Source organism: Amblyomma mixtum, chromosome 5 (genome assembly GCF_055824585.1).
Source record: "Amblyomma mixtum isolate Tamu chromosome 5, ASM5582458v1, whole genome shotgun sequence".
Taxonomy (NCBI): domain Eukaryota; kingdom Metazoa; phylum Arthropoda; class Arachnida; order Ixodida; family Ixodidae; genus Amblyomma; species Amblyomma mixtum.
The window spans coordinates 193,809,079-193,833,410 of NC_143016.1; the positions used below are offsets into that span (position 1 = coordinate 193,809,079).

A 24,332-nucleotide genomic window follows, 5' to 3' on the forward strand; every position below is an offset into this window, starting at 1 on the left:
AACATAAACAAAACTGTGTTAATATGTTTCAGAAATCCGCACAAGAATGTTGATCTTACCCAGTCGGTTCTACTGCATGGTAGCAACTGTGCCAATTGCGAATGTTCGCCACTACCCTACTCGAGCAGTGTTAAATATCTTGGCGTATATCTTGATTCCAACATGTGTTGGTCTTCCCAAATTGACTATTTATTAAAACGACTCCGTGCTCTTTCTGTCCAGCTTTATCGTATAAAATACACTACACCTATAAACTTGCGTCAGACTTTGTATAGATCTTTAGGAGAATCTATCCTTAGATACGGCGTTTCAGTGTATGGTTCTTGTGCACCTTGTAAGATTAAGAAGGTAGATAGTTTCCTGTGCAGAATCTCCACTAATTTATTGTATGGCACTGCTCACGAGAAGTCCGACCATAACACCAGAATGGTTAAAGCAGGAGTTATTCCTCTGCATGACTTGTACTTACAGGTGGTAGTTCTGAGAAACTACTTTTCAGCACAGTTTAAACAGCCAGATAAAAAACCAGAGTCACTTAGGCATATAGCGCGTTATAAAGTTCCCAGGGTTTACACACATTATGGTAAAAGGACACGACAGTTCTATATACCCTACCATTTTAATAAACTACCTGCTAAGATGTTTGGTTGTGATTCGTTGACGGCTGTGAAATCTGGACTGCAAGCGTGGTTTGAAAGTTTCAAAGAAAGGAAATACTGATTTGCTTTGTAATTTCCATCTTGTTTTTAAATTTGTGTTCCATTTATTAACTGCAGATTTTCTTTGCTTTACATAATTCTCAATCGCTAAATTTGTTGACTGAACTATATGTAATATTTCGACTTTGTGTTATTGCTTTTTTTCTTCTTTCTTCTTCTTCTTTTTCTTTATGGATTGTAAAGTGTGCATTTCAGCGTTTTGTATTCACCGCATGCTGTTGTGACTGCCGTGGCCCACCCACAAGCGCTTGCGCTTCTGCGGGCACACGCTATGTACTGTGTATATATATCTTGCAATAAAATTCCTATATGTATGTATGTATGTATGTTCGTGTACAGGAGGGAGAAGTCGAAGCTTTTTCGAAGCGCCGCCCCTCTGATCGTCCTATCTTTCCGATCGCGCGCGACCAGAGCGGAGACGTCTGCCATGAGCCTCGCTAGAGTTTGCAGTTGTGTTTTCAATTCTGTTTTAAGTCGTGTCTACAGTTGTGTCTTCAAAGGAATTGCCGATTTCATAGATAGTACCCCGATTCTCGTAATATGTGTAGCACTTTTCTTCGATAAAAAGTTTTTTATACCCGAGTTTGAAAGATGTGCTGCCCTTGGATTTGCCATACTCTATTAATTTTTTTCTGATATTGCGCGTGGCTTGGCACAAGTCTCCACTCATTCCTTTTCCGGTATTCTTCAACAGCTCACGTTTTGAAAAGACTAGTTTTTTTGTTTAGTAGTTTTAAAAACTTGCTATAAGCGGACGGGTTTTCCCTCTTACGAAACGCCCAATTCTATGCGCGCGGGAAATATCTGACTGACTGATATCAGTTTTCATGGTATTGTTTAGTAAATCTAGAAGTTGTTGCTCCGACTTGGACCACGTTTCTTCTGCGCTGGAGTCAGCGGTGGCGCAACAGAGAAGCTTCGTTTACTGATGCCTTAGGCTACTCGGACATCTTCGAAGATTCTTTTTATTCTTCGCGCATGGAATATTAGGAACCTCCCTGACCACCTCGTGCCTTACTGGACTAGGTCAAATTCATCGATCTCGGCATACGGCCTCTCGCCACCATCAATCCCTTACTCCACCCGTAAATAAAAATTCCGGAAGGCCCACACGTCATGAAAGGGCAACCAGTCAGGAGGTTGAAGCATATACGTTATGAGCTAAAGTTCACTGTTCTCTGGGCAGTGACCTCTCTTAACGCTGCGATTGTTCGTGTTTATCTGTTAAGCAGGGAACACATGTCCGGCAACGCGTCCGGCGCGCCGCTCCGGTCGCCGCTTCCGAACTGCCGCACCACAGCAAGCAGGGACACACAAGGAGCGGTGAGCATCGCTGCGCCGCTCAACCCAAGCTCCGCCCACAACCGGCGTCGCTTTTCGCCGCCGCGCAGCGGTGCCTGAGCGCTGCTTGGCTTGGTGTACAAATATTGCAAGAAAAGACGGCATCGCCTTGTTATCAGAAAGACTGCATGCTATACTCGAGCGGCGACAAAGCATGCCTGCTTATGTTGCGAGCTTTCGGCAACGGCACCGCTCGCGGGCGCTCCGGGCGACGAGCTCTGCTGCTGCCTGTCTGCCGTGGTCGTCGCTAGGCCTATAGCCTGCTCCGCATCGAAGCGGCAGGGGCCGGCGCTTCGGAAGTCGCCTGCGCTATAATTCAAGGCCTATTCTTCACTCCGCTTTGCTGTCAACAGCATCATCACACAATAAAATAATAGTATGGTCAGTTTCCGTGGCGCCTTCAGAAGCGGCTTGCGGGCGCCAGTCGAGCCGGACCCCAGCGTCGGGCCAGCTAGCGGCAGCTGCGAGGCGGTTCTCGCAACTAATTCGCTCGTACCACAGTTGTTACTTTTACCAGCAACTCGGTATTGGCCAATGAACCAGAAAAATGATATAATTTTCTCATTTCCCTATCCCAGGGTTTATTATTTATGTCAAGAACACTCATTAGCTCGTTTTTATGACGCCAGCAGACGCGATCCAGGCTGGTCGACCGGCAGGCTCGGCTTACTTCACGTTCGCACAAGAAAATACAGAACAGCCATGCTACCAGAAAGGATGCTTCCTAGATTGGAGCAACGACAGCATGCCTGTGCTAGAGTGGAGCTTTCGGCAACGACATCGCCTGCGGCAACGCCGGGCGACGAACTGCGCGCTAGTCCCCGACTGCCCTAGTCGTCGCTAGGCCTAGTGGTTTCGTATCGACGCCGCAGCCGCGGGCTCTTCGGGACTGGCCAGCGCTCAAAAAAGGTGCTACACTCGGCACCCCTTGTTCGTTCTCCCAAATCCGGGACTGTTTGAACGAAGACATGGTGTTCGGTGAAAACAGCGCTGTCAAACTAACCGTACAATTGAGCAGCCGACACACCGCTCACCACGGTACCTCTGTCGTGCTCACCTGTGACGTCGCGAACTCTACGTCATCGTGACGTTGGCGCTCTGCGCGCTCGCATTGGCTGCCGCTGCCCGCCGGAGCGGCGTGCCGGACATTCGCCGGAGGCGGTGCACCGGACATATCTACGCGGTTTGACGCATCCGGCGGTCGCCGGCTGGCCGGAGCGGCGCCGCCGGACGCGGCGAGCCGGACCGGATTCGGAGCGCCCGCCTGACATGTGTCCCCGCCTTTATGCGGCTTTGCCACGCGCCAAACGGTATTATTAACAGAAAAATTTTACAACGAATTCGGGGGTATTTCATCACAGGCAGAAATAGTATAGTGTTAGGCGTGATATACACTGAAGTATGCGATGTCCCAAACGAAGATATCATCACAACACAACACAAATAATTGCGTTGTTCATTAGTTGCTCGTTGGCCGCACATGTAGCAGTTCACTAATAGCGGCACAAACGTTCCTTTGGCTCGAAGGCTCGTCCTACCACGTAAGATCCACGTTTGAGGTCTGGGAAATGTTTTTGGGGACTACTGAATCTATACCCACTCAACCCTCTTTAATACTCCGGCATCAAGAAAGGCTAGGCAGTGCTGCAGGTGTATGGGTAGAGGAATGAATGACCGATCAAAACTTTTGTCAGCTTCCTTCTCGAGAGGCCGCATAGGTATTCTAAGGAAAAGCAATGATTGAGGAAATCGGCTGTACCAGCACAAAACTCTGCCGCGACAATGTACAGAAGAGACAGATGAGCATTTAGTCGACTAATAAGCACACCTGCCAGGAAGCGATGGTTTGAGGTTTTTTCAAAATAGAAATTAAGAAACAAACAGGTGGACAAAGTGCACGAAAGATCCACCAGACTATAAAACTATCAACCAATTCTGCCCACGCATTGAAGCCCTTTCACACCGCCCCTCAAAAATCACAAAAAAAATTTATGTGCTGCATTTACGTTCCTCCTAGCGCATTACAACGCTCGCAACAGTGTAACAAGGCGAAGACGCAACGAAGATGTGGCAAATTTGAATCCGTACAGGCACGAAGGGCTCTCAAGCAATCCAAACCTTATCATATCATATTTTTTTATCGCAGAAAGAGATGGCCACAACATCAGCATAGGCCAAAATCTTACGTTTGCAGTGTACTAGCAAGAAGCCACGATTAGCTGCGTTTTTTATGAAAACTGAGCTATCGCTGTTCCCTGCTGTTCCCTTGCTAGGCTGTTGAACATTACATGCAGAAAACCAAAGTAATGTTCAACAGCTTAGCAAGGGAACAGCAGTTCGCAGTTGGTACCCTCTTCTAGAGGGCCTTTAGGGGTAACTTGAATAAATAAATAAATGCCGGAAGTAGTAAGAGAATATGTCTACTTAGGGCAGGTAGCGACCGCAGATCCGGATCATGAGAGGGAACTAGAAGAATAAGAATGGGGTGGAGCGCATATGGCAGGTTCTCTAAAATCATGAATGGCAGTTTCCCTCAAGAGAAAAAATGGCTGAGGCTTAGCTAAGGTTAAGCCTTGTCAGATGCGAAGCATATTGATGGATAGGCTTGGTAATACATGGCTTTCCTTGGTTGAATACTTGGTCATTTTAATACAACCACTAGAAGCCTTCGTCGTGGGGGAAGACAACGGCATGGCTACAGCGGAACGCCGACTAACCCCGAGACGCGCGTTGGGTGAGCGCCTGGATTGCCACGGAAGCCGCGACCGCCTGCCCGGTGGAGTGAGCGTTTCACCTACACCGAGTGTGAACGCGCGTTCGAAATGCGCGGGAATGCCGCTCGAGGACATTCCGGCGTCTGTGCGATGGCATCGTTCTCCCTCTCCCAGTGCGTGACGGCGATCTGTCGTGATGTCATCGTGTCACGTGGTTGGTCGCGGACAGCTCAGAGCGACGGCGCGAGGTGGGGGACCTGTTTCTCATCTGTCATGACGTCACCGTGTCACGTGGTGTGACGTCATCCTGTCACGTGGTGTGACGTCATCGTGTCACGTGCTTGGTCGCGTACAGCTCCGAGCGACGGCGCGAGGTGGGGGACCTGTTTCTCATCTGACGTGGTTGGACGCGTACAGCCACGGTGACGGCGTGGGGCATAGCTCTAGCAATATGCTTCGCATAATATACAACATCTGTATGTTACCGGTACTCACCTATGGGGCGGAAACGTGGAGGCTAACAAAGAGGGTTCAGCTTAAGTTAAGAACAACGCAGTGAGCTATGGAAAGAAAAATGATAGGTGTAATATTAAGAGATCGGAAGAGGGCGGAGTGGGTGAGGGATTTGGATTGGATTGGAGTAAACTTTATTTGTGCCTGCAGTTGGGCGCTCGCGCGCCCCGACGAGGGTCTACGTCGTCTACGAGGCTGCCGTTACTCGGCGCGGGTCTCCGCTCGCCGTTGCCGGCTCGCTGGGTCCCTGCCTTTCGAGCGCCCCGAGGACCTGCTGGACGGCCCATAGCTGTTGGTCATGGTCGTTGCTCTTCGCTGCTGCCTCCAGCCGCGGCGGGATTGTTCCTGATCTTGCTTCCTTTGGATTTCTGATGCAGTCCCACAAGATGTGCGTCTGATCTGCCGGCTCCCTCCGGCAGACTCTACACGTATCGGTCGGGTAGGTCTCGGGGTACATGCGATGCATCAGTCCCGGGCTCGGTAGCGATCCGGTCTGGAGCTGTCTCAGTAGTACCGCCTCCGCTCGACTCAGCCTCGGGTGCGGGGGTGGGAGAGTCCTGCGAGCCAGGCGGTAGGCCTTCGTGATTTCGCTGTAGTCGGTCATGCGGTCCTTGGCTCCGAACCACGTCGGACGGTGTGTTGCCGGGGCGCGGTTGGTTAGCGCTCGCGCCGCTGCGTGTGCCGTCTCATTGTGGTTCGCACTGCGTTCCGACGCGTCGCCCGCGTGCGCCGGAAACCACTTGATTCTTACTCTTCTGTCTTGCAGTTTAGTCGCTCGTAGTACGCGCTCGGCCTCCCTGCAGACTTGGCCTTTGGCGAAGTTTCGCACCGCCTGTCTCGAGTCACTCAGCACCGTGTAGCAGTCTGCGTCGGCGATGGCCAGGGCGATGGCCACCTCCTCCGCTTGTTCCGCTCCGGCGCCTCTCACGCTCGCTGCCGTCCTCGTGGCGCCGGTCGACGCCTCTATGACGACCGCTGCGAAGGCGTTCCGTTGGTATTCGGCCGCGTCCACGTACCGCGCGTGCTCGTCGTTGGCGTGCAGGTCGATGAAAGCCTTGGCCCTCGCCGCTCTTCTTTCCTTGTTATACTCGGGGTTCATGTTCTTGGGTATGGGGTCGATTCTGGTCTGGCGTCGGACCTCTTCGGGGACGGGGAGCTTTGTCTCCGCATCGTTCGAGTGTCCTATTCCCAGGTCGTCCAGTATCTTCCTCCCGGCTTTGGTCGTGGACAGCCGCTCCAGTTGAGAGGTCCGTTGCGCTTCGGCTATTTCTTCGAGCGTGTTGTGGATCCCGAGTTGTAAGAGGCGGGTCGTGCTCGTGGACTCGAACAGGCCCAGCGCCGCCTTGTACGCTCTCCTGATGATTACATTAATTTTGTTGCGTTCGTGTTGCAGCCATCTATGGTAGGCTGCAATGTACGCGACGTGGCTGATGACGAAGGATTGGACGAGCCTGATTAGGCTCTCCTCTCTCATGCCAGCCTTCCGGGAAGTGACTCTTTTGAGGAGTCGCATAGCGTTGGCCGCTTTTGCCGTGAGACGGGCGATGGTTTCGCCGTTTCTTCCATGCTTTTCGATGACCATGCCTAGGATCCTGATTTTGCTGACCTCGGGGATCACGTTGCCGGATTTGGTTACGATTCTGATTTTTTCGCATTCGCGTTGTCTGGTCTTGCATCTGCCATTGTTGGTAGGTGGGAGTATGAGGAGCTCCGATTTGCTCGGCGAACATCTCAAGCCGGTGCCTTCCAGGTGGTCTTCTATCGCGTCGACGGCGGCTTGCAGAGCGCCCTCGATGTGGGCGTCGCTGCCGCCGGTCACCCACAGTGTGATATCGTCCGCGTAGATGGTGTGCCTGACGTCTTCGATGTCCGCGAGCTTCTCGGCCACTCCGATCATTACCAGGTTGAACAGCATCGGCGAAATGACCGATCCCTGCGGTGTGCCGGTGCTCCCGAGCTTCTTCTCTTGCGTTTGTAGGTCGCCTGCTCGTAGCTGGGCGGTCCTGTCCGTGAGGAAGTCCTTGATGTAGTTGTAGGATCTTTCGCCCATGTTGAGCTTAGAGACTTGGGACAGAATCGCCGAGTGTTTCACATTATCAAAGGCGCTCTTTAGGTCGAGACCCAGGATTGCCTTGTTGTCGCGGGCGCTGCCGCCATTGTCTATGATTTGGTATTTGAGCTGCAGCAGCGCTTCCTGCGTGCTGAGGTGCTGTCTAAAGCCGATCACCGTGGCCGGATACAGCCCTTCTCGTTCCAGGTAGTCTTGCCACCTGTTGAGCAGGACGTGCTCCAGCACCTTGCCCACGCAGGACGTGAGCGAGATGGGCCGAAGGTTGTCCGTGTCCGGTGGCTTCCCCGGCTTGGGTATCAGGATAGTCTTGGCTGTCTTCCACTGCTTTGGTAGCGCGGCCGCCCTCCAGCACTTGTTGAAGTATTTTGCGAGGTTCTCAATCGAGCTGTGAGGGAACAAACGCGGGTTAATGACATCCTAGTTGAAATCAAAAGGATGAAATGGGCTTGGGCAGGGCATGTAATGCGAAGGCAAGATAACCGCTGGTCCTTAAGGGTAACGGAGTGGATTCCAAGAGAAGGCAAACGTAGCAGGGGACGGCCGATATTTAGGTGGGCGGATGAGATTAAGACGTTTGCGGGGATACAGTGGCCGCAACTGGCAGATGACAGGGCTAATTTGAGAGACAATTAAGGGAGAGGCCTTTGCCCTGCAGTGGGTGTAGTCAGGCTGATGATGATGATGATGATGAGCTATAGGTGGACGAGATGTATAATACGATTTAGAAAGGTAATGCAGAACAGGTGACGTAAACGTTTGTTAAGTAAACCGACTGGCAAGTCGGTTTTGGGGTGTCGGAAAGATGTGCTGTCTGTATATACCTGCCGATACAGGACAACTTCCTCTCCTAGTGGGTGCATACGGTGGTACTGGCGGCAGCAGCGTAAGTACTCCGCGCAAGAGAAATCCCCGATCGACAAGAGCTTTAGGAGAGACCTATAACTCGTGCGACGGGGTCTCCGAAACTGCCCAAGCTGAAGGGTTTTGTAGATGCAAAATCTATCAGTTCTTCGTATGCACCTCATCAGATAGATTCTGGCGTATACATGTGCACTAATTTTGAGTGCATTTGTTTTCATGGCTCTTACCGTAAGTTTATCTTTTTTACTGCGGACAGCAAATTAAAATGAGTAAAGTCAGAACTTCTCGCATTGATGAAATTTTGCAGTTTTTGTTTTACATACTGATATGACACACAAAAGTAAACACCATAATAAGGTGCAATCAAAACCATCTACGTTAAGAATTTTTATGGTCTCAACCCGTTTGAACCGGTTCGGTGCGATCCGAGCCGGTTCAAACCGGAAGGAATAGTTACTCCGGAGCCGAACCCGAAACTGAACCCGAAAGGCATAAACCCGAGCCCGAACCGCACCCGAAAAAATTGCTGTTGGACACCCTGCACAGGACCCGAGAGGGACACAATCGCTGAAGCCTCCAGTGCGACGCCGACGCATTCAGTGACGGTGAACTTCTGCGGACACACGAAATGGGCGTCGTCGACCAGTTCGTCACACAAAGCAGAAAACTCCACCTCAGCGCGGGGCAATCGATCACGGCGTTATTTTTCGAGAGGAAGTCCCACCCGAGGATCAGATCGTGGGAACAAGACGGTGGGACAAGGAACTCGGCACTGTATACAATATCATCAATGACGACTCGCGCTGTGCATGCGGCCAAAGGTGCGATCCTCTCTTCAGTAGCAGTGCGAAACGACAAACCAGAAAATGATGTCACTTTGCGTAAACGACGGCACACTCTCTCACGGCGCAGCAGCATCCGTGTGGGCAAGCCCGTATACAGACCGTCGACAGACACCGCTAGCATGTTCGTTCAGGAAAGATGAGGTCTGGGCTGTTCGAAGAGCGCCGCAGTTCTTTCCCCGGGATTGGGTAACTTAGTTTCCTTCGTCAGCGGATGTAAGCCGACGGCGCACAGGGAACGGCGACGTGGTGACGGGGAACGACGGGTCGTATGAGGACGCTGCTCGTTGGCGTACGCATTCGGACGTGGAGCAGCTGAGGTGAGCGGACAGAAGGCGCAATCTCGGGAGGGGCAACCATCTGACGACGACACAGGCAGGTACATCTCCTGGGAAACCGCACCAAAAGCAGATACGATTTTCCGGTATGCTGCAAGGGTTGTAGCGTGGCGGAGGGTGAGGGTGAAGTTCAGCCGCTTGCAGAGCCGATGCCGGGCGTAGGGCAGGCTGTCACGGTGTAAACGCCACAGGCCGAAGCCGCGCAGCCGCTGTGGCGTGCGTCAGAAGCGTCGCCCCAGGAATTGTTATAATGTGCCGCGGCTCCGGCGGACGTCAAAGGAGGGACGGAAGGGAGTTCAGGGAGGGCTGCAAGAGCTGCATGCAGCGAAGGCATGCGGGGAGAGGAAGCCTCCGGACTTGGGTGGGCGAGAGAGAGAGAGAGAGCTGGCGAGCAACTTTTTCCCGGACAAACTGCTTCATTTAGGGCAGCAGTGGCAACTGTTCGGAGTCAGACGTCAAAGCCGCCAGAGGCTCCGAGTGCGAGAGCGCACCTCCCTTCGCACCTTCACCAAGTGAAATGGGGTTTGGGCACCAATAAAAACAGGGAGTGGAGTCCACGGCGGGCGACGCAAATGATAGCCAGTCCAACCGAAGCGATCTCGTGCAGCGCGGCGGCGCTTCGTCTTTCTCAATCATCTTGCCAATCATGCATTCCGGCAATCGTGGACACTGTCAGCGTTTAGAAATGGAGAAAAAGAAAGATCAAACTGCACCGCTACATATCACGTAGAAAATAAATTGCGCACGCTGCGTAATTAAGTGTTTTGTAAATGTACTAGGTAGTGAGCTAGAATCACCTATGAGCCATTCTGAGCAGCAAACCTGCATTGTCCTCACAGGTTTGATATTCGCAATTGAGCTTTGAAGAACCCTGTGAATTATGATCATAAAAGTTCAAATGATCCCAACTGTACAAAGCTGGCTGTGTACTAAGTTTAAGGTCTAAGCTTGAATACCTGCAGAAGTGCAGGATCAGCATATCGGAAAAAAATATCGCTTAACTCTAACTCGCTCACAAAAATGCAATTAGTTTTATTGTAAATGGAGAAATGTTTGTTCTATATACTAACACTGCTAAAGAAAATACAAACTTCAGAACTGTGGTGGAAGGTAAGCCGCATAGAGCCGCTTGGCAATTGCTCTTCTAGAAATCTGCGCCATTAGATCTTCCAACTTATGTGAAACTGGTGAATACTAAGTTAATGCAGCACGTAATTAGATGTCATTATCCCCCATCTATGAAAAAATGACTGGCTTCCAATGCGTTTTCTTCCTCCAAGCTTGGTTCCCTCGAAGTGAAAATTACGCTGTCATGCATTCAAGACGCAGATTTCTGTAAGGTAGCTCAGAGGTTTGTTTTCTGCCATATGAATTATCATGTTGCGTTTCATTACTTGTATTTTATTGCGAAGGCTCGCCCGCTTTGTACAAAGCCGTAGCGGACAGAATGAGCAAATTTAAAGAAAAATGTGGGACGATCGGATATCTCATGCGACACTTGTTTGAAAACAGTTGGACTTACCCTCTGATTATTAGTTTGAAGCTTTTACTCCACTGAATGTTTCTACTCCAATCCCAGGTTTCACACGCGCGATCGATTTTATTCCGAGGGCGAATGTGGCCAAACGCGGGTCCAGAGGAGTGGTGTGTGGGTGGGTGGCTGCAGGGCTTTTCCATTTCAGCTTTGAGTTCTATTTGGCCGTCACTTTTCCGTCACCTGCTGCTGCGTGTGCTTCTAGCAGGTGCAGGTCTTGTGGCGGGTGAAGATGGGCAAGGGTGAAGTGGGGCAGTAGATCCCGGTTGGCGCTAAGTAAGCGGGCGCCCCCTATAATGGTGGGTGGTAGGAAGGTAGCTGGTGCTTCTGCAGGGTAAAACTGGAGGCTCCTTGCTTGGGTTGGAGACTTCACTTTGACAGATATCAACTTTATGGCGAGGCGCTAGCACTTTTTTCACATCAAAGAAGATTATAGGGCGGTTACGAGTTTGTAACAGGAATAATCCAACGTTGGGTGGGTTGTGATTGTGAACAAATGGTCTTTGTGTGTCTTTCTTTGTCAATTCCCTTGTCTTTTGCACTGTTTTCAATGAACAAATCGACACATTAGAGCTGATATATTAAAGTGGATGTCATACCCACTGGGCCAGCACAGCAGTGGCCTAGCGGTTAGAACATCCACCACGTATGCGCAAAATGCCGTGTGGCACGTGCACGGCTTGTATGTGGGAGGCGCATTTTATCGGATGGGTGACTGGGGATGGGCTTGCGGACGTCATCAATAACGGCGCGAAACTGAGGAAAGAGATAAGAATTACACACGGCGTAAAATTACAGCCACTAACCGTGAGGGCCCTACGCGAGTGGTCCGCGTTAACCGATCTGCAAAATGGTCACGCATGACTGCCACTCTTAACTGATCAGACAAAGATACCCGCTGTTGACGGATTCGCGGCTGGATGTTGGCGTCTGCAGTTCTAGTTCGGTTTCCGAAGTTGGAGTCCAGGACAGAGTGGCCTGAACCCCGAGCCGGCAGCTTTGCTCATTTGTACACAGTTGTTTCCGCTGCGTAATGGCGCGTGTCGACAGCACGACGACAGCGACATCAGCGGAAAACGGAAAACTAGGACAGTGCAGCTAGTGCTTTGAAGGTAGCAACAGAGATCACTGTGGTCGCCTGGCACGAGGCTACAGGCAGCTCTCCCCCGCATCCTTCCATGCGTTATCGTGTGTTCTGGTAAGGTGCGCTTATGCGGCTTCGGCAGCGACTGCGCACAACTGCACAGTGGGAGGCCAGGCGTTCGGAGACGGCAACAAAGCGAGCAATAATACTGACGGCTCTCGACTGACGGCGTCCTGGCGAGGAGCGCTAGTCTTCAGCGCCGTCACGATGTCGCTGAGCGGATGGGGCGGACAGCGCAGCGCCTTCACGGCCTCCGGGCTCCGGACCTGCCTGCGAGAAATCAAACATGTGCGGCTGTCACGTCGGCAGCAGACTCGCACAAGCAGCCGCAGCGCCGAGATAACGCAATGCTTTACCTGAAGCCTGCACGAAATGTGGAAACGAAAGCTTACTCGCAAGCAACGACTGCATACATAGCAAAATTACTTTTGAAAAGTAGTAGTAGTAGTAGTAAAAGACTTTTAATCAACCATAATTTACAGGCCGAGCATTTCGACCGCCTGGGCGACCAGAAGCCGCTGTTCTTCTTCCCCTTCAGCGCCAAGCCAGTCGAGCCAGGTGGTGATGGATAGAGAGGGTGGGGGAAAGGAACCCGACTGCTGAGCAGCCGGGCAATAGAATAGGCAATGGGCCAGGTCCGCATAGATACAGGGGCAGTTGGGACAGGAAGGGTCCGATCGATAGCGATAGAGGAAGAGGCGGGACGGGGTGATAACTGCATTCATCTGAATGTGCCGAAGAAGGCGAGACTCCGGCACCGTGAGTGATGGATGAGGGGGAGGGTAAAGGCGTTTGTCGAGGCGGAGCTCAAGGTAGACCTCTTTTATGGTGCGGCGAAGGGTGAGTCTCCCACCGTCCTCCGAGGGCTTGGGCCAGGGGATCAACGGTGCCCGGAAAAGTGTGTCGCGGGCGAGCTGATGGGCCAGCTCATTGCCGTCAATCCCTGAATGCCCAGGGACCCAGCGGAGGAAAACGATGGAAGGCTGCAGTGCGGAGACCGCTCGTTCGACATTACTAATTACTTCCCTACAAATCCTAGAAAAAGTAATTAAGTTACATTAAAGTTACTCCTCTTAACAATAATGACATTACATTACAATTAGTCGTCCTCAAAGTAAATTTATAAGGATATTCTCAAACTCACTCCGTCAATGTTCAACCACTGCACTGATTAAACAACTGAACTTAGTAAACATGGAACATTATTACGATTTTGGTCTGTGTAGAGTCCTAATAAAAGATAAAAGTAAAATAACTTCCTATAACAGTTGGCTAACAAGCAAAAACTATCAACATCATAAACGGCACAAAACTGCGAGGTTCATGCATCAAGAAGAAATTACGGAATGCAAATGCTGTCGAACATAATTCCAAGACTGTTAAATAATCATCTCAATAAGAAACGTTAATGTGTTGCACGCTTGACTTGTATTATTTCATATGTATTCTGATGCACGTAAATTTGGTTGTGTACGCCCTATGTATTGGGGTTTTGTACATTTCAAAAATCTTTTGTAACATCTCAGTTAAGGACGTAGCGCCTTTTTTTGCTTCATGAATTTTGTATATTATTGCTGCATTTATAGAATCTTGCCATGTGTCTCGATATGAAATGATTTTTTCAGGCAGTTGTGTTCACAAATTGTGCTGTTTCTGTTTCACGTACCGCTTGTGCTGTCTGCCTAGCCCATTGCGTATAAGGGGGTGCGAGCTTGTCAAGCTGCCCACAAAGCAACTTTTTTCTCTCAGCCCCTCATGTACTTCAGTGCGTGGAATAAATGAAAATAAATGCAACTACCTGCCAAAAGTAATGAAAATTACTTTATTAAATTTTCACAATTTTATTTGCATCGCCACTGAGCTTGGAAGTGGCGAAGGAATTTTTGCCCCTCTTCGAAGGTAGCCACAGCCGCTTTGCTGACGTAGGTGAGGTCAACCTAATAGCAAAATTTGTTCATTGTAGGCGGTACAGCGCAAAACGAAAACAAAGAAGAAAAGAAAGAGACACCACACACGAGCGCGGACACGCAACTGCAGTTTCTATTGAAAGAGTACAAATTTTATCCATCAAAGTCATGTGACGTTACAGATCCCAGAGCACTTGCACAACCACTTTCAAGGGGTTACTCTTAGATTTATAAATTGAAATTTTCAATTTCAATTTCAATTTCAGCTAATCATTTGACTTTCCCTCAACGTTAATATCATGAATTATTTAGAAAGCGGCCCACTTTTCCAACTAGCAACAAGGAAGGCTAGCTCTTACATTGTGATTGTTTTTTTACGGATGAAGTGTGCTTCCATCAGCTCACTGTCAGATTCTGGATATTCTCATTTAAAAGACCACTGCAGCGATTCCGGGAAAGAAGAAAAGGAAAAGAAAAAATGACGCCCTTTCGTCACTGACATAAAGATTTTTTCTCCACCAGTATAAGGCAGCCTGAGAACTAATGGGCGGAGTATTAAAAACGCCTGTTAGTTTGTATCATACAGCCATTTCATTTGTGCACAAAGTGTGTCCTGTGACATGCATACTGCTTTATCAACAATGACTCACCTTGCAGTTTTCCATTCGTGATGTGCTGATTTTATTTTTCTTTCATACAGCATTCACCAAGAAACAACTCGGCTTGCATTTCGCATTGATGTATCATAAGATCCCCATTGGCCCTGCCAGCCTGTTCAGGTAAGGGATCACTCGGAGCATCCCGTTTCTTTATTTGAGCCAATAATGGTTGCTGTAAGCGGCTTATGAGTGCATCGACAAATCTATTCTGTGAGAATTTTGCGTTGTGGGTGTGTTTAGACAAATGCATTTAGTGAAATAATCTTTTTAGTTTGTGCTTATCTGACAACCAACTTGGTTATTCTTTTCACAGTGGTCTATGCAATAGAAAGTGCGCAGATGGCTTCATAATTTCATTTTCTGAGAAACGTTGATTGTAAAAAAAACTTCCGGGTTCTGGCAGAGTTAAAAGCACCAAATAACGTTCTAGTGTGTAAGAGTTCAGAAGATTCCTGATTAGTTTGCCTGTTTTGTGCAAGAAACATGGGACTAAAAAGCTTGAATGGACAGCTATGCCAGAAAATGTTAATGTAAAAAGTGGACTTTTTGCTACTTCCAAAATGTTGACTAGCAAGTCAGCCATTTACAATAATCATGGAATGGAAGCACACTCAGCTGTCTTTGCCAGGCTAACTAACCACTCTTCCCCCACGTAAACTGCTTTATTGGATACAGAAAGCTGACTTGTTAACAATAAATTTGGAGAGTATGCATCTTGAGCACATTAGGTGATATTAGGAAATATTTCATGCAATAATCTGCATACTGCTACTAATCTACATAATTGACTATCCTGTTAGCTCTGAGAATGGTCTTCACCGCTAGCTAATAGACCAAGGTGATGTATGAAAGTTGTGATAAGTGCATGTCTTCTTCTGATTATTAGCAGCTATATTTTTTCTCGCAGATGTCACTTGTCTGCAGCACTAGACAAAATGGGCGCACTGCATCCTATCAGCTTCTGGGCAACTGAACTCTTGACCTCACCTGTGTGAAGCTTGGGATTCCCAAAGGTGATAGCTGCACTACAGGGCTTAGGAGTGAACCCCCTGGCTGTGTGCTTTTCATAAAGCCAGTTCTTTTATCAATGCAAGAAAGGAAAATTAGACACGACGCAGGGGCAGATTTAAGGGCAACAGAAGGGTTCCAGATCAGCGTAGATAACAAGGATGAAGGTAGAGTGGACACACATGATGCTGGAAGATGTTTACACTGTGCTTATTTTGTGTACCTTTAATCTTAGTGAAATGAGGGTGGAATATAATTCCTGTTTAGGAATGCATGGGACCCCTCCGACCAATTTTAAATACGCATAGCACATTTCCTTCAGCCCATGCAGCAGAATAGCTATAGTGGTTTCTGTATGTGCCCGTGGCCTTTTCAAATGGGGGCGATAATTTTGCATTAGCTCATGTTTTATGCGAAGCATGCTACTTTAGCTACCACTTCAGCCCTTCACAGTGGTTATGCGCCTCCAAATCACGTGATACATGACGTCACACCACGTGACACGATGACGTCGCGACAGTAGAGAAACGGGGGCCCACCTTGCGCCGTCGCTGTGGTTTTGCGCCTCCAAATCACGTGACACGATGATGCCACACCACGTGACACGATGACGTCACGGCAGTGGAGAAACGGGGGCCCACCTCGCGCCGTCGCTGTGGTTGTGCGCCTCCAAATCACGTGATACATGACGTCACACCACGTGACACGATGACGTCACGACAGGGGAGAAACGGGGGCCCACCTCGCGCCGTCGCTGTGGTTGTGCGCCTCCAAATCACGTGATACATGACGTCACACTACGTGACACGATGACGTCACGACAGTGGAGAAACGGGGGCCCACCTCGCGCCGTCGCTGTGGTTGTGCGCCTCCAAATTACGCGACACGATGATGCTTCGCATTCTCCAGGCTTAACCAAGTTAAGCCTCAGCCTTTTTTTATGCTAAAGGCATTTTTCCCCTGATTCGCAATAACCTCAAGAGAGGCCCGTGTACTGTGCGATGTCAGTGCACGTTAAAGAAACCCAGGTGGTCGAAATTTCCGGAGCCCTCCACTACGGCGTCTCTCATAGCCTCAGTCGCTTTGGGACGTTAAACCCCATAAACCAAACCAAACCAAACCATAACGGAAGTATTATACTTATACATAACTGCAGCAGTTTTTTTTTTGAGTGTAAGAATAATTTTTTTCAAGATTATTTGAAGAAGCCTTTTTTCCAGCGGTTGAATAATTTGTCTGATATTAATGATGACAAATGTAGGAAAAAGGTGATCCATCTTTCGTACTTCACCTGCTTGCTTTTTGGTACTGAGCATTGTTAAGGTTATATGCCACATTGTGATTATTATGGTTTTTGATTTTATTCCTCTTGGAAAACTGAGTCCTGGGAAAGTAACTGCCTTTGAGCAGCTACCTAAAAAAATGCGACATGCAAGCCAGCTTTCTGCTTTTGTTAATAAAACACCTTATAAATCTGTCTGGAATGTACTTACCACCGCAGAATTCTGGACCACCTGGCGCAGCATTATGGTCAAAACACGCAAACATAGAGGATATAAAAAAGAAAATTTCTGAGAAATGAAATTTTTCAACAACCTTCCCAAGTACCCTGGCGAGCAGATTTAGTAGGAGGAGAAATCAAATAGTGCTCTTCCCGGGTGAATAAAAACTGTGAAAATGCAGAAAAACGAATCAAGGGAAGCTAAAAGGTTGGAGTGAGTGAGTGAAAACTTTATTAGCTCTAGATTCGGTTGTATTCGGCGGTTTTGAGATAGCTTCGTCCATCTTGCTCAAAGGTCGGTTGCCCTTAGTCCAGGGCTCCGCTGGATGCTGCTGCCAGTTTTGCTCGCCGAATCAGACCTTCTTGGTCGACCCGGCGATCGCTGGAGAGCCCTCCCTCCCATTGTTCCGCACTCGGGTTTGTTATCACTGGTACCACGCTTATCCTCTGGCATGCCCACGTGATGTGGTACAGCGTGGGGGGTTCTTGGCACAAGGGGCATTTGTCATTGTATTGTGTTGGATACATTTTGTTGAGTACGTGTAGGTTCGGGTAGGAGCCCGTCTGTAGCTGCCTCCACGCGACAGAGTCCTCTCTGCTAAGGGAGTTGTCCGGTGGTGGATACCGCTTTCTGCAGCCCTTGTAATAATTTAGAATCGCCGAATAATCTTGGGGTACAGGTTCGTTCCCCTCGAGGTCGCCTACGTTGGATACTCGGTAATAAGTACCCTCGAGCTATCCTGTCGGCCTCTTGGTTCCCTATTACTCCCGCGTGTCCCGGCGTCCATACTGTCGTATGCCTGATTGGTTCTTCGTTTGTTTGTCGTTGTGTTATGTGGCCCCCAGAGCGGAGTATGCGGAGCGCTCTGTGCCCTATTCTGCCGCATAGGTAGTTGCGGCATGCTGTTTGTGAGTCTGTAAGGATTTTTAGAGACCGTTTAGATCGATAGCCCTCCGCTGCCGCTAGAGCGACGGCCGCTTCCTCAGCCTCGACTATCGTACAGTCTTGTAGTGATGCGCTGGTGATCTCGCGTAGGGTCGAGTCAATCACCGTTGTTACCGCATTGCTGTTGTGCTGCCCCGCTGTTCTGGTGTATGTGGCTGCGTCCACATATACCGTCGTTTCTTGGGGTGCTAATGTCTTTTGTAGGTATTCAGCCCTTGCCTCTCTGCGTGCTTTGTGTAGGTTAGGATCCATGTTCCGGGGTATTGGCGTTACTTTTAGTGTGTTGCGATATTCGTCCGGGATTGTTTCTGTCCTCTGTATCTCTTGAATTTGATCGGCGCGGCCCAGTTTCTTTAGGAGCTCCCTGCCAGATGGGCTCTGTTGTAGCCTGCGCAATTGGGAGACTAGTTGTGCCTCTCTCAATTCATCGAAAGTGTTGTGTAGTCCTAGGGCTAGGAGCTTTTCGGTTGAAGTGCTGTGAGAAAGGTGGAGTGCGGTTTTGTAGGCTTTGCGTAGAATCACGTCCGCCTGTTGTACCTGACTCTTGATGGGATTGTAGTAGGGGAGGCTGTATGTCACTCGGATGACTACCAGGCTTCTGACCAACTTGAGTGTGTCCTCCTCTCGCATGCCATGACGTCTGTGTGAGATGCGCGTGATCATGCGGGCCACTTGTAGAGTGGATGCTTTGAGTAGGGCGAGGGTGTGAGTGCAGCGTTGGTTGGACTGTATCCACATCCCCAAGATTCTGATGAGTGTTTTTTCCGGTATCGATTTCCCCTCGAGGTAGACGTTCAACTTTAAGTCGTCGCTAGTGGGGACTGTGCGATTTTGTTTTCCTCTCCAAACTCTTAGGAGCTCTGATTTCTCGGTGGAGCATGCTAGCCCTCTTGCTCTGACGTAGTTCTCTACGCAGGTGGCTGCCTTTTGTATTTTCTCTTCTTTCTCTCCGAGCGAGCCTGTGTTGACCCAGATGGTGATGTGGTCGGCATACATGGCATGGTGTATGCCGTCGATTGCTTCTAACTGTTTTGCCAAGCCAATCATGGCTATGTTGAAGAGTGTAGGGGAGATTACCGATCCTTGAGGTGTTCCTTTATTTGGAGTAAGGAATTTGTCTGATCTGAGCTCCCCCAGGCCAATCGTTGCCGTTCTGTTTGAGAGGAAGGCTTTGACGTAGCCGTAGATTCTCCTCCCGCAGTTCAGGTCGTTCATGCCCGTCAGGATAGACTCATGACTTACATTGTCAAAAGCCCCCTTGATGTCCAATGCCATTATTATGTTTTCTCCGCTCTTGGGGACGTTCCCAAGTACTTCTTCTTTGATTTGAAGTAGTACATCTTGGGTCGATAGTTTTGCTCTGAAACCGAACATGCTGTGGGGATACCAGTTCCTTGTCCTCCATGTACTGTTGTAGTCTCAGCGTCACCACTCGTTCGTACAGTTTTCCTAGGCACGATGTGAGCGAGATCGGTCTGAGGTTCTCAATTTGTAGTTTTTTGCCCGGTTTAGGAATCATGACAACCACCGCATGCTTCCACTCCTCGGGGACGGTCTCCGCTTCCCAGTGTTTGTTGAGAAAGTCGGTTAATTCTGCGACTAGCTCATCACTGAGGTTGCGGATGAGTGCGTTATTTATCTTGTCTGCACCCGCGGCCGTGTTTCTGGTTATGTTTCGAATCGCTGCGTAGACCTCTTCTCGCGTGATGGGTCTGTCCAGGGTGTCGTTTTCCCTTCCCCGATAGCGCTCTGCGTAAGCTGCTGGGTGTGTGTCCCCGAAGCACTTAACGCGTACTTTTTCGAGGAGTGCTGAACCTGGTCCCTCGAACTGGTGGATTAACCGGTAGATGGCTTTGTTGTTTTCTGCCTTGGTTTTAGTTGGATCTATGAGAGCCTTGAGTATATGCCACGTCCTCGATGTGCTCAAAGTTCCGATGAGGGAGTCACTGAATTGTTGCCAGTTTTGCCTTGCCAATTGCGCCGCGTACTCCTCTGCTTTCGCTGTGAGTTCTGCGATCTTAAGTTTTAGTTTTATGTTGTACTTTTCTTTCTTCCACCTCTTGGTGAGCCCGCGTCTAGCTTCCCATAGCTTGAGCAGCCTGGCGTCCACCTCGGGTGTCTGCGTCGTTCGCGCGATTTCTTTAGTGTACTTGCGCTGTTTTTCTTTCAGCATGTTTCCCCACTCTTCTATCGATTGGATCCCTTTCGCGGCGAGATTCCCGTCGCATGCCTCTCGAAAAGCGCTCCAATCCGTAATTTTTGCCTATCCCAGCTGGCGCTTTAGCCTGTCTGAGGTTAATTGCGTTTTAAGTATGTAATGGTCACTGCCCAGATTTTCTAACAGGTTCTCCCACACTGCCTGTTCCGCTCCCCGTATGGTAATGTGAGGTCGGGGCAGGTGTCGGTACTGACGCTGTTTCCAATTCTGGTTGGAGTGTCTGATTCTGTGAGGAGGTTGCAGTCAGTGTTTTCTGCTGCCGCTGCTAGTGCTTTACCTTTTGGGTTAGCTGTTTGGTATCCCCAGCTTTTGTCCATGGCATTGAAGTCTCCTAGTATGATTAGCGTGTTGTTTTTTGCTAGTTTGCGTGCGCCAAGGAAAAGTTCGTCAAATTTTGATTTCCTCTGTTTTGGAGGACTGTATGCGTTCACAATGAAGATGCTGCCCCTCTTTCTTTTCTTCTTTGGTATAATTTCTACTATCACGTGTTCTACGTCGGTGTCGGCAATCTTGTCATGGTTTATGGCGATGAGCGCCTTACTGACTAGGGTTGCCGTTCTTCCTTTCTCTTGAGTCTCGTAGCACGTATATCCTGCGAGTGTTGGCGTAGTGCCCGTCTCTTGAAGCGCTATGATGTCGGGCGGTGCTTGTTTTGTATGAATAAAAGGTTGGAAACTACTTTCGAACACCCACTGCACGGTAGTATGTTGACTGGGTGGTGAGTAGTTTGACCTTTCTTTTCAAGAAAGGCAGTGTCCATTTAAATTCATGGCTTGCATATTATTGACGCCTCAAGAATTTTGCTGGTCAGAAAATTTTTGGTGCTATCATTGACGCCAGTGTTGCTTAACTTCGACATGTGCTACACATTTTGCAGTGTGTTGAAAGGTGTGTTGCTTTTAAGATGGCTGGTTCGCCCGTTGTAAAAATATCCACTACTAAGAGGATGTTTAAATGTGGGCACTGTACAACCATCAAACCTGGAAACATATCTTTATTATGGATGCAATTCATGACGTCATCTAGAAAAAGGTGCACAGGTAGGGCAACTTGTAGGGAGCTGCGAAGGCCGCAGTTGCAGTTCTTTCTTTCCCTTTTGTTTTGTTTGAGGTTAGTGCACACAGCGCAAACATATCTTTATTATGGATGCAATTCATGACGTCACCTAGAAAAAGGTGCACAGGTAGGGCAACTTGCAGGGAGCTGCGAAGGCCGCAGTTGCAGTTCTTTATTTCCCTTTTGTTTTGTTTGAGGTTAGTGCACACAGCGCAACAACCACTTTTTTATTATTGCGTAAGCAATACTGCGCCAGGTTTCGAGCTGTCGCGTAGCGACTGGCGTTGACCTTGAACAGCGTTGCTTCAGCCGCGCTCCGCCAGATGGCAGCGCCGTCGGCGAGGTTCAGGTGTCCACCGAGATATGAGAGACAGATGCATTTCCTTTCCTCAAAATCCAATTTACTGACGAGCAAGGCGTCCAGCCGAACGGCCTATGGCGTTCTGTGGACATCCAGGCAGCGTGGCGGAATGGTCACGTAACCAAATATGGCGGCCTCGATGCTCCCGCGCTGTTAAGCGTCTACAAAAGCGCGCTTGCCTTGAATGTTTTGCATGAATGTTTTGCTATGCACTCCTCTAAGAAGTGACAGCAACAGGAAGCAGCGAGAAAGCGACAACGTGCACAAGATACGCCAGTACAGCGTGAAGAACGTCTTGCAAAGTGCCGTGCTAAGGTTGGAACTCGGCGACAACGACCTACATCGCAGAGTGGTTCTACGTCATCGGTCACTGAAGTATCTCAACACCTGACTGCTCAGGAACGCCGCAATGCTACCAGGCGAAGGCAACGCATCGAAGAATCGCCAGAAGAACGCGCACACCATTGCTTACGCAATTCGCCCGGTCTAACCATAGCTGAACCGCTGCCAATTTTTCTTCCATTGTTGCAGTCAACATCCACGGCTGTCAGAAAATTCGGCGCATTTTAGAAACAAAGAAAAACCGCCGCGCGCACGGCGTCTCGCCGGCGCGAGCCCAACGGGAGAGAGGGAAAGCCCCCGCCGAGCATGTGCCTCTCTCTCCCCTCCACCACCACTCACCGCCACGGCGCGCGCCGAAGGAATGAGTCATCCACGCCGATTTCTCTGGAACATCCGAGTTGCTTCTACAGCTGACGGGGGGAAGATGGGGAAGCCTTGCGTGCGCTAAGACACGTCCCCCTCCTCTGCACTCGGACGTCGGCTACGCCGCCACGACGGCGCCACGCTAGAACACGCTGGAACCTTCGCGAAACGACTCCTGACTTTAACCAATGAGGACGCGCGGGCGGCGAGAGAAAGGAAGGGAGACAGCACTGTCAATGCTGCGTGTATGTGCGCGCCTACTCTGGCGCGTAGAACAAACAGACGTGGAAGCGAGCCTATAAAAGAAGGCATTGACCGCTAACAGTCAGTCCGGACCGCCGTTTAAGCTTCATCGAAGCGCGCCCGTTCGACTCCCGGGAAAACACCACTCGGCCTGCATCGGACCAGCGAGACAACGTTCGCCAGTCTGCGGGACGGCATCGTCGTGGAACTCTGGTCGTCGGTCTGCCGCAGTGCCCGGTGAACAAATTGTGTTTTGTTTGTTTACCTCTCTCTCTTGTGTTAGTGCACTTTAGGTGCAATATTGCCTGAATTGTATTCTCTCTCTCGAGTTTAACTTTGCACGAATTGCATTGTTTGTTAATCACTTGGTATGTGTTTGTACGAGTGATTGTGAAATCCTCTGTATCGTCTCAATTGCTGTATAAACTTTGTTATTGTTTGTGAACCTTTGGCTCCGACCCATTCTCTGGCTTCCGACCAGCGAAAGCTGGGCACCCAACGCCCAAAAGCCTCTTGTCACTTGGTAGCTGGTCTCCGCTGAGTTTGCCACGCCGAGTCGAGGGCATCTCCTTTGAGTCCGAGACTGCTACCCCCACACGCTCTAAGGGTGTCTGGGAGCTTCCCACGTAAAAGTGCGCGAAGTGTGGGTGACAACGGCCACACTCTTTCGTGCGAAATGTGAAGTCCTCTGCAGCGGCTGTGAGCACCAATACAAAGAGATGATTTCCTATTTTCCTTACGTGCTCAAGGTAGTTGTGGTTGTCTATAAGAGAGTGAGTGAGTGAAAAACATTTATTGTCCAACAGAATGAGACTACCTCACCCAGACCTCCCCTGTCCCATACCCTCAGTTGAGGGAGGAGGATCAGGAGAGATCCGGCCGCATGGGGTAGTCGCGTCAGATGCTGGCCGGGATCTCTTGTATCCCGGCGGCCTCTTCAGCCAGTCGGACGGCGGTGAGCTGAAGCTCAGGGTCCGAGCTCCGGAGCAAGGTCTCCCAGGCGTCTCTACTATTAATGTTCTTCGCCCTGCCTGGGGATTGGCTACACTCCCATATTATGTGGTCGAGGGACCCTCTCGCTCCGCACTTCTTGCACTTGTCGTCTTCTATTTCAGGAATTCTATGTTTGCATAGAATTGGGTGTGGGTAGACATCTGTTTGTAGACGCCTCCACGCCACCGCCTGTTGATTCTTGAGTGTTATGCTAGGCGGGGGAAAGTACCTGCGATGTTGTCTATAATATTCTGTAACTTCCTGACAGGAAATTAGTCGCCCTTCTCTCCCGTGATCTACGAGCGGTGGACCGTCGTGTGCAGCTCGGTGGTAGAGATCTCGAGCCACCTCGTGGGCCGCCTCGTTGCCACGGACAGATTCGTGCGCGGGGGTCCAGATTATATTGATTGTCCTATTCAATGTCGCTTGTCTTAAAATTTTGGCAGCGAGGGGAGAGACTCTCCCTCTACTAAAATTTTGGACTGCAGCTTTGCTGTCGCTTATGACGTATTTAGCTTTGGAACCGACGCAAGCTAGTGCTATTACGACCTCCTCCGCCGTCTCAGTGTTTGTCCCTAAGACGGTTGCGGCCGTAATGAGACTACCCGCTCCGTTCACTACCGCGACGGTCGTGTACTGACTAAGTATATCACCCGCT

The 24,332-nt window shown here is 49.7% G+C and overlaps 1 protein-coding gene across 1 annotated transcript in view; it reads right to left on the reverse strand.

The window, feature by feature from the left end:
- Positions 1–24,332, reverse strand: part of LOC149345310 (uncharacterized) — a 67,997-nt gene that overhangs the window by 13,212 nt on the left and 30,453 nt on the right. Inside the window, exon 5 of the mRNA XM_089547400.1 lies at positions 12,231–12,347. Within this exon, the coding sequence (XP_089403526.1) occupies positions 12,231–12,347 (117 nt within the window). The remainder of the gene's footprint in view (positions 1–12,230; positions 12,348–24,332) is intronic.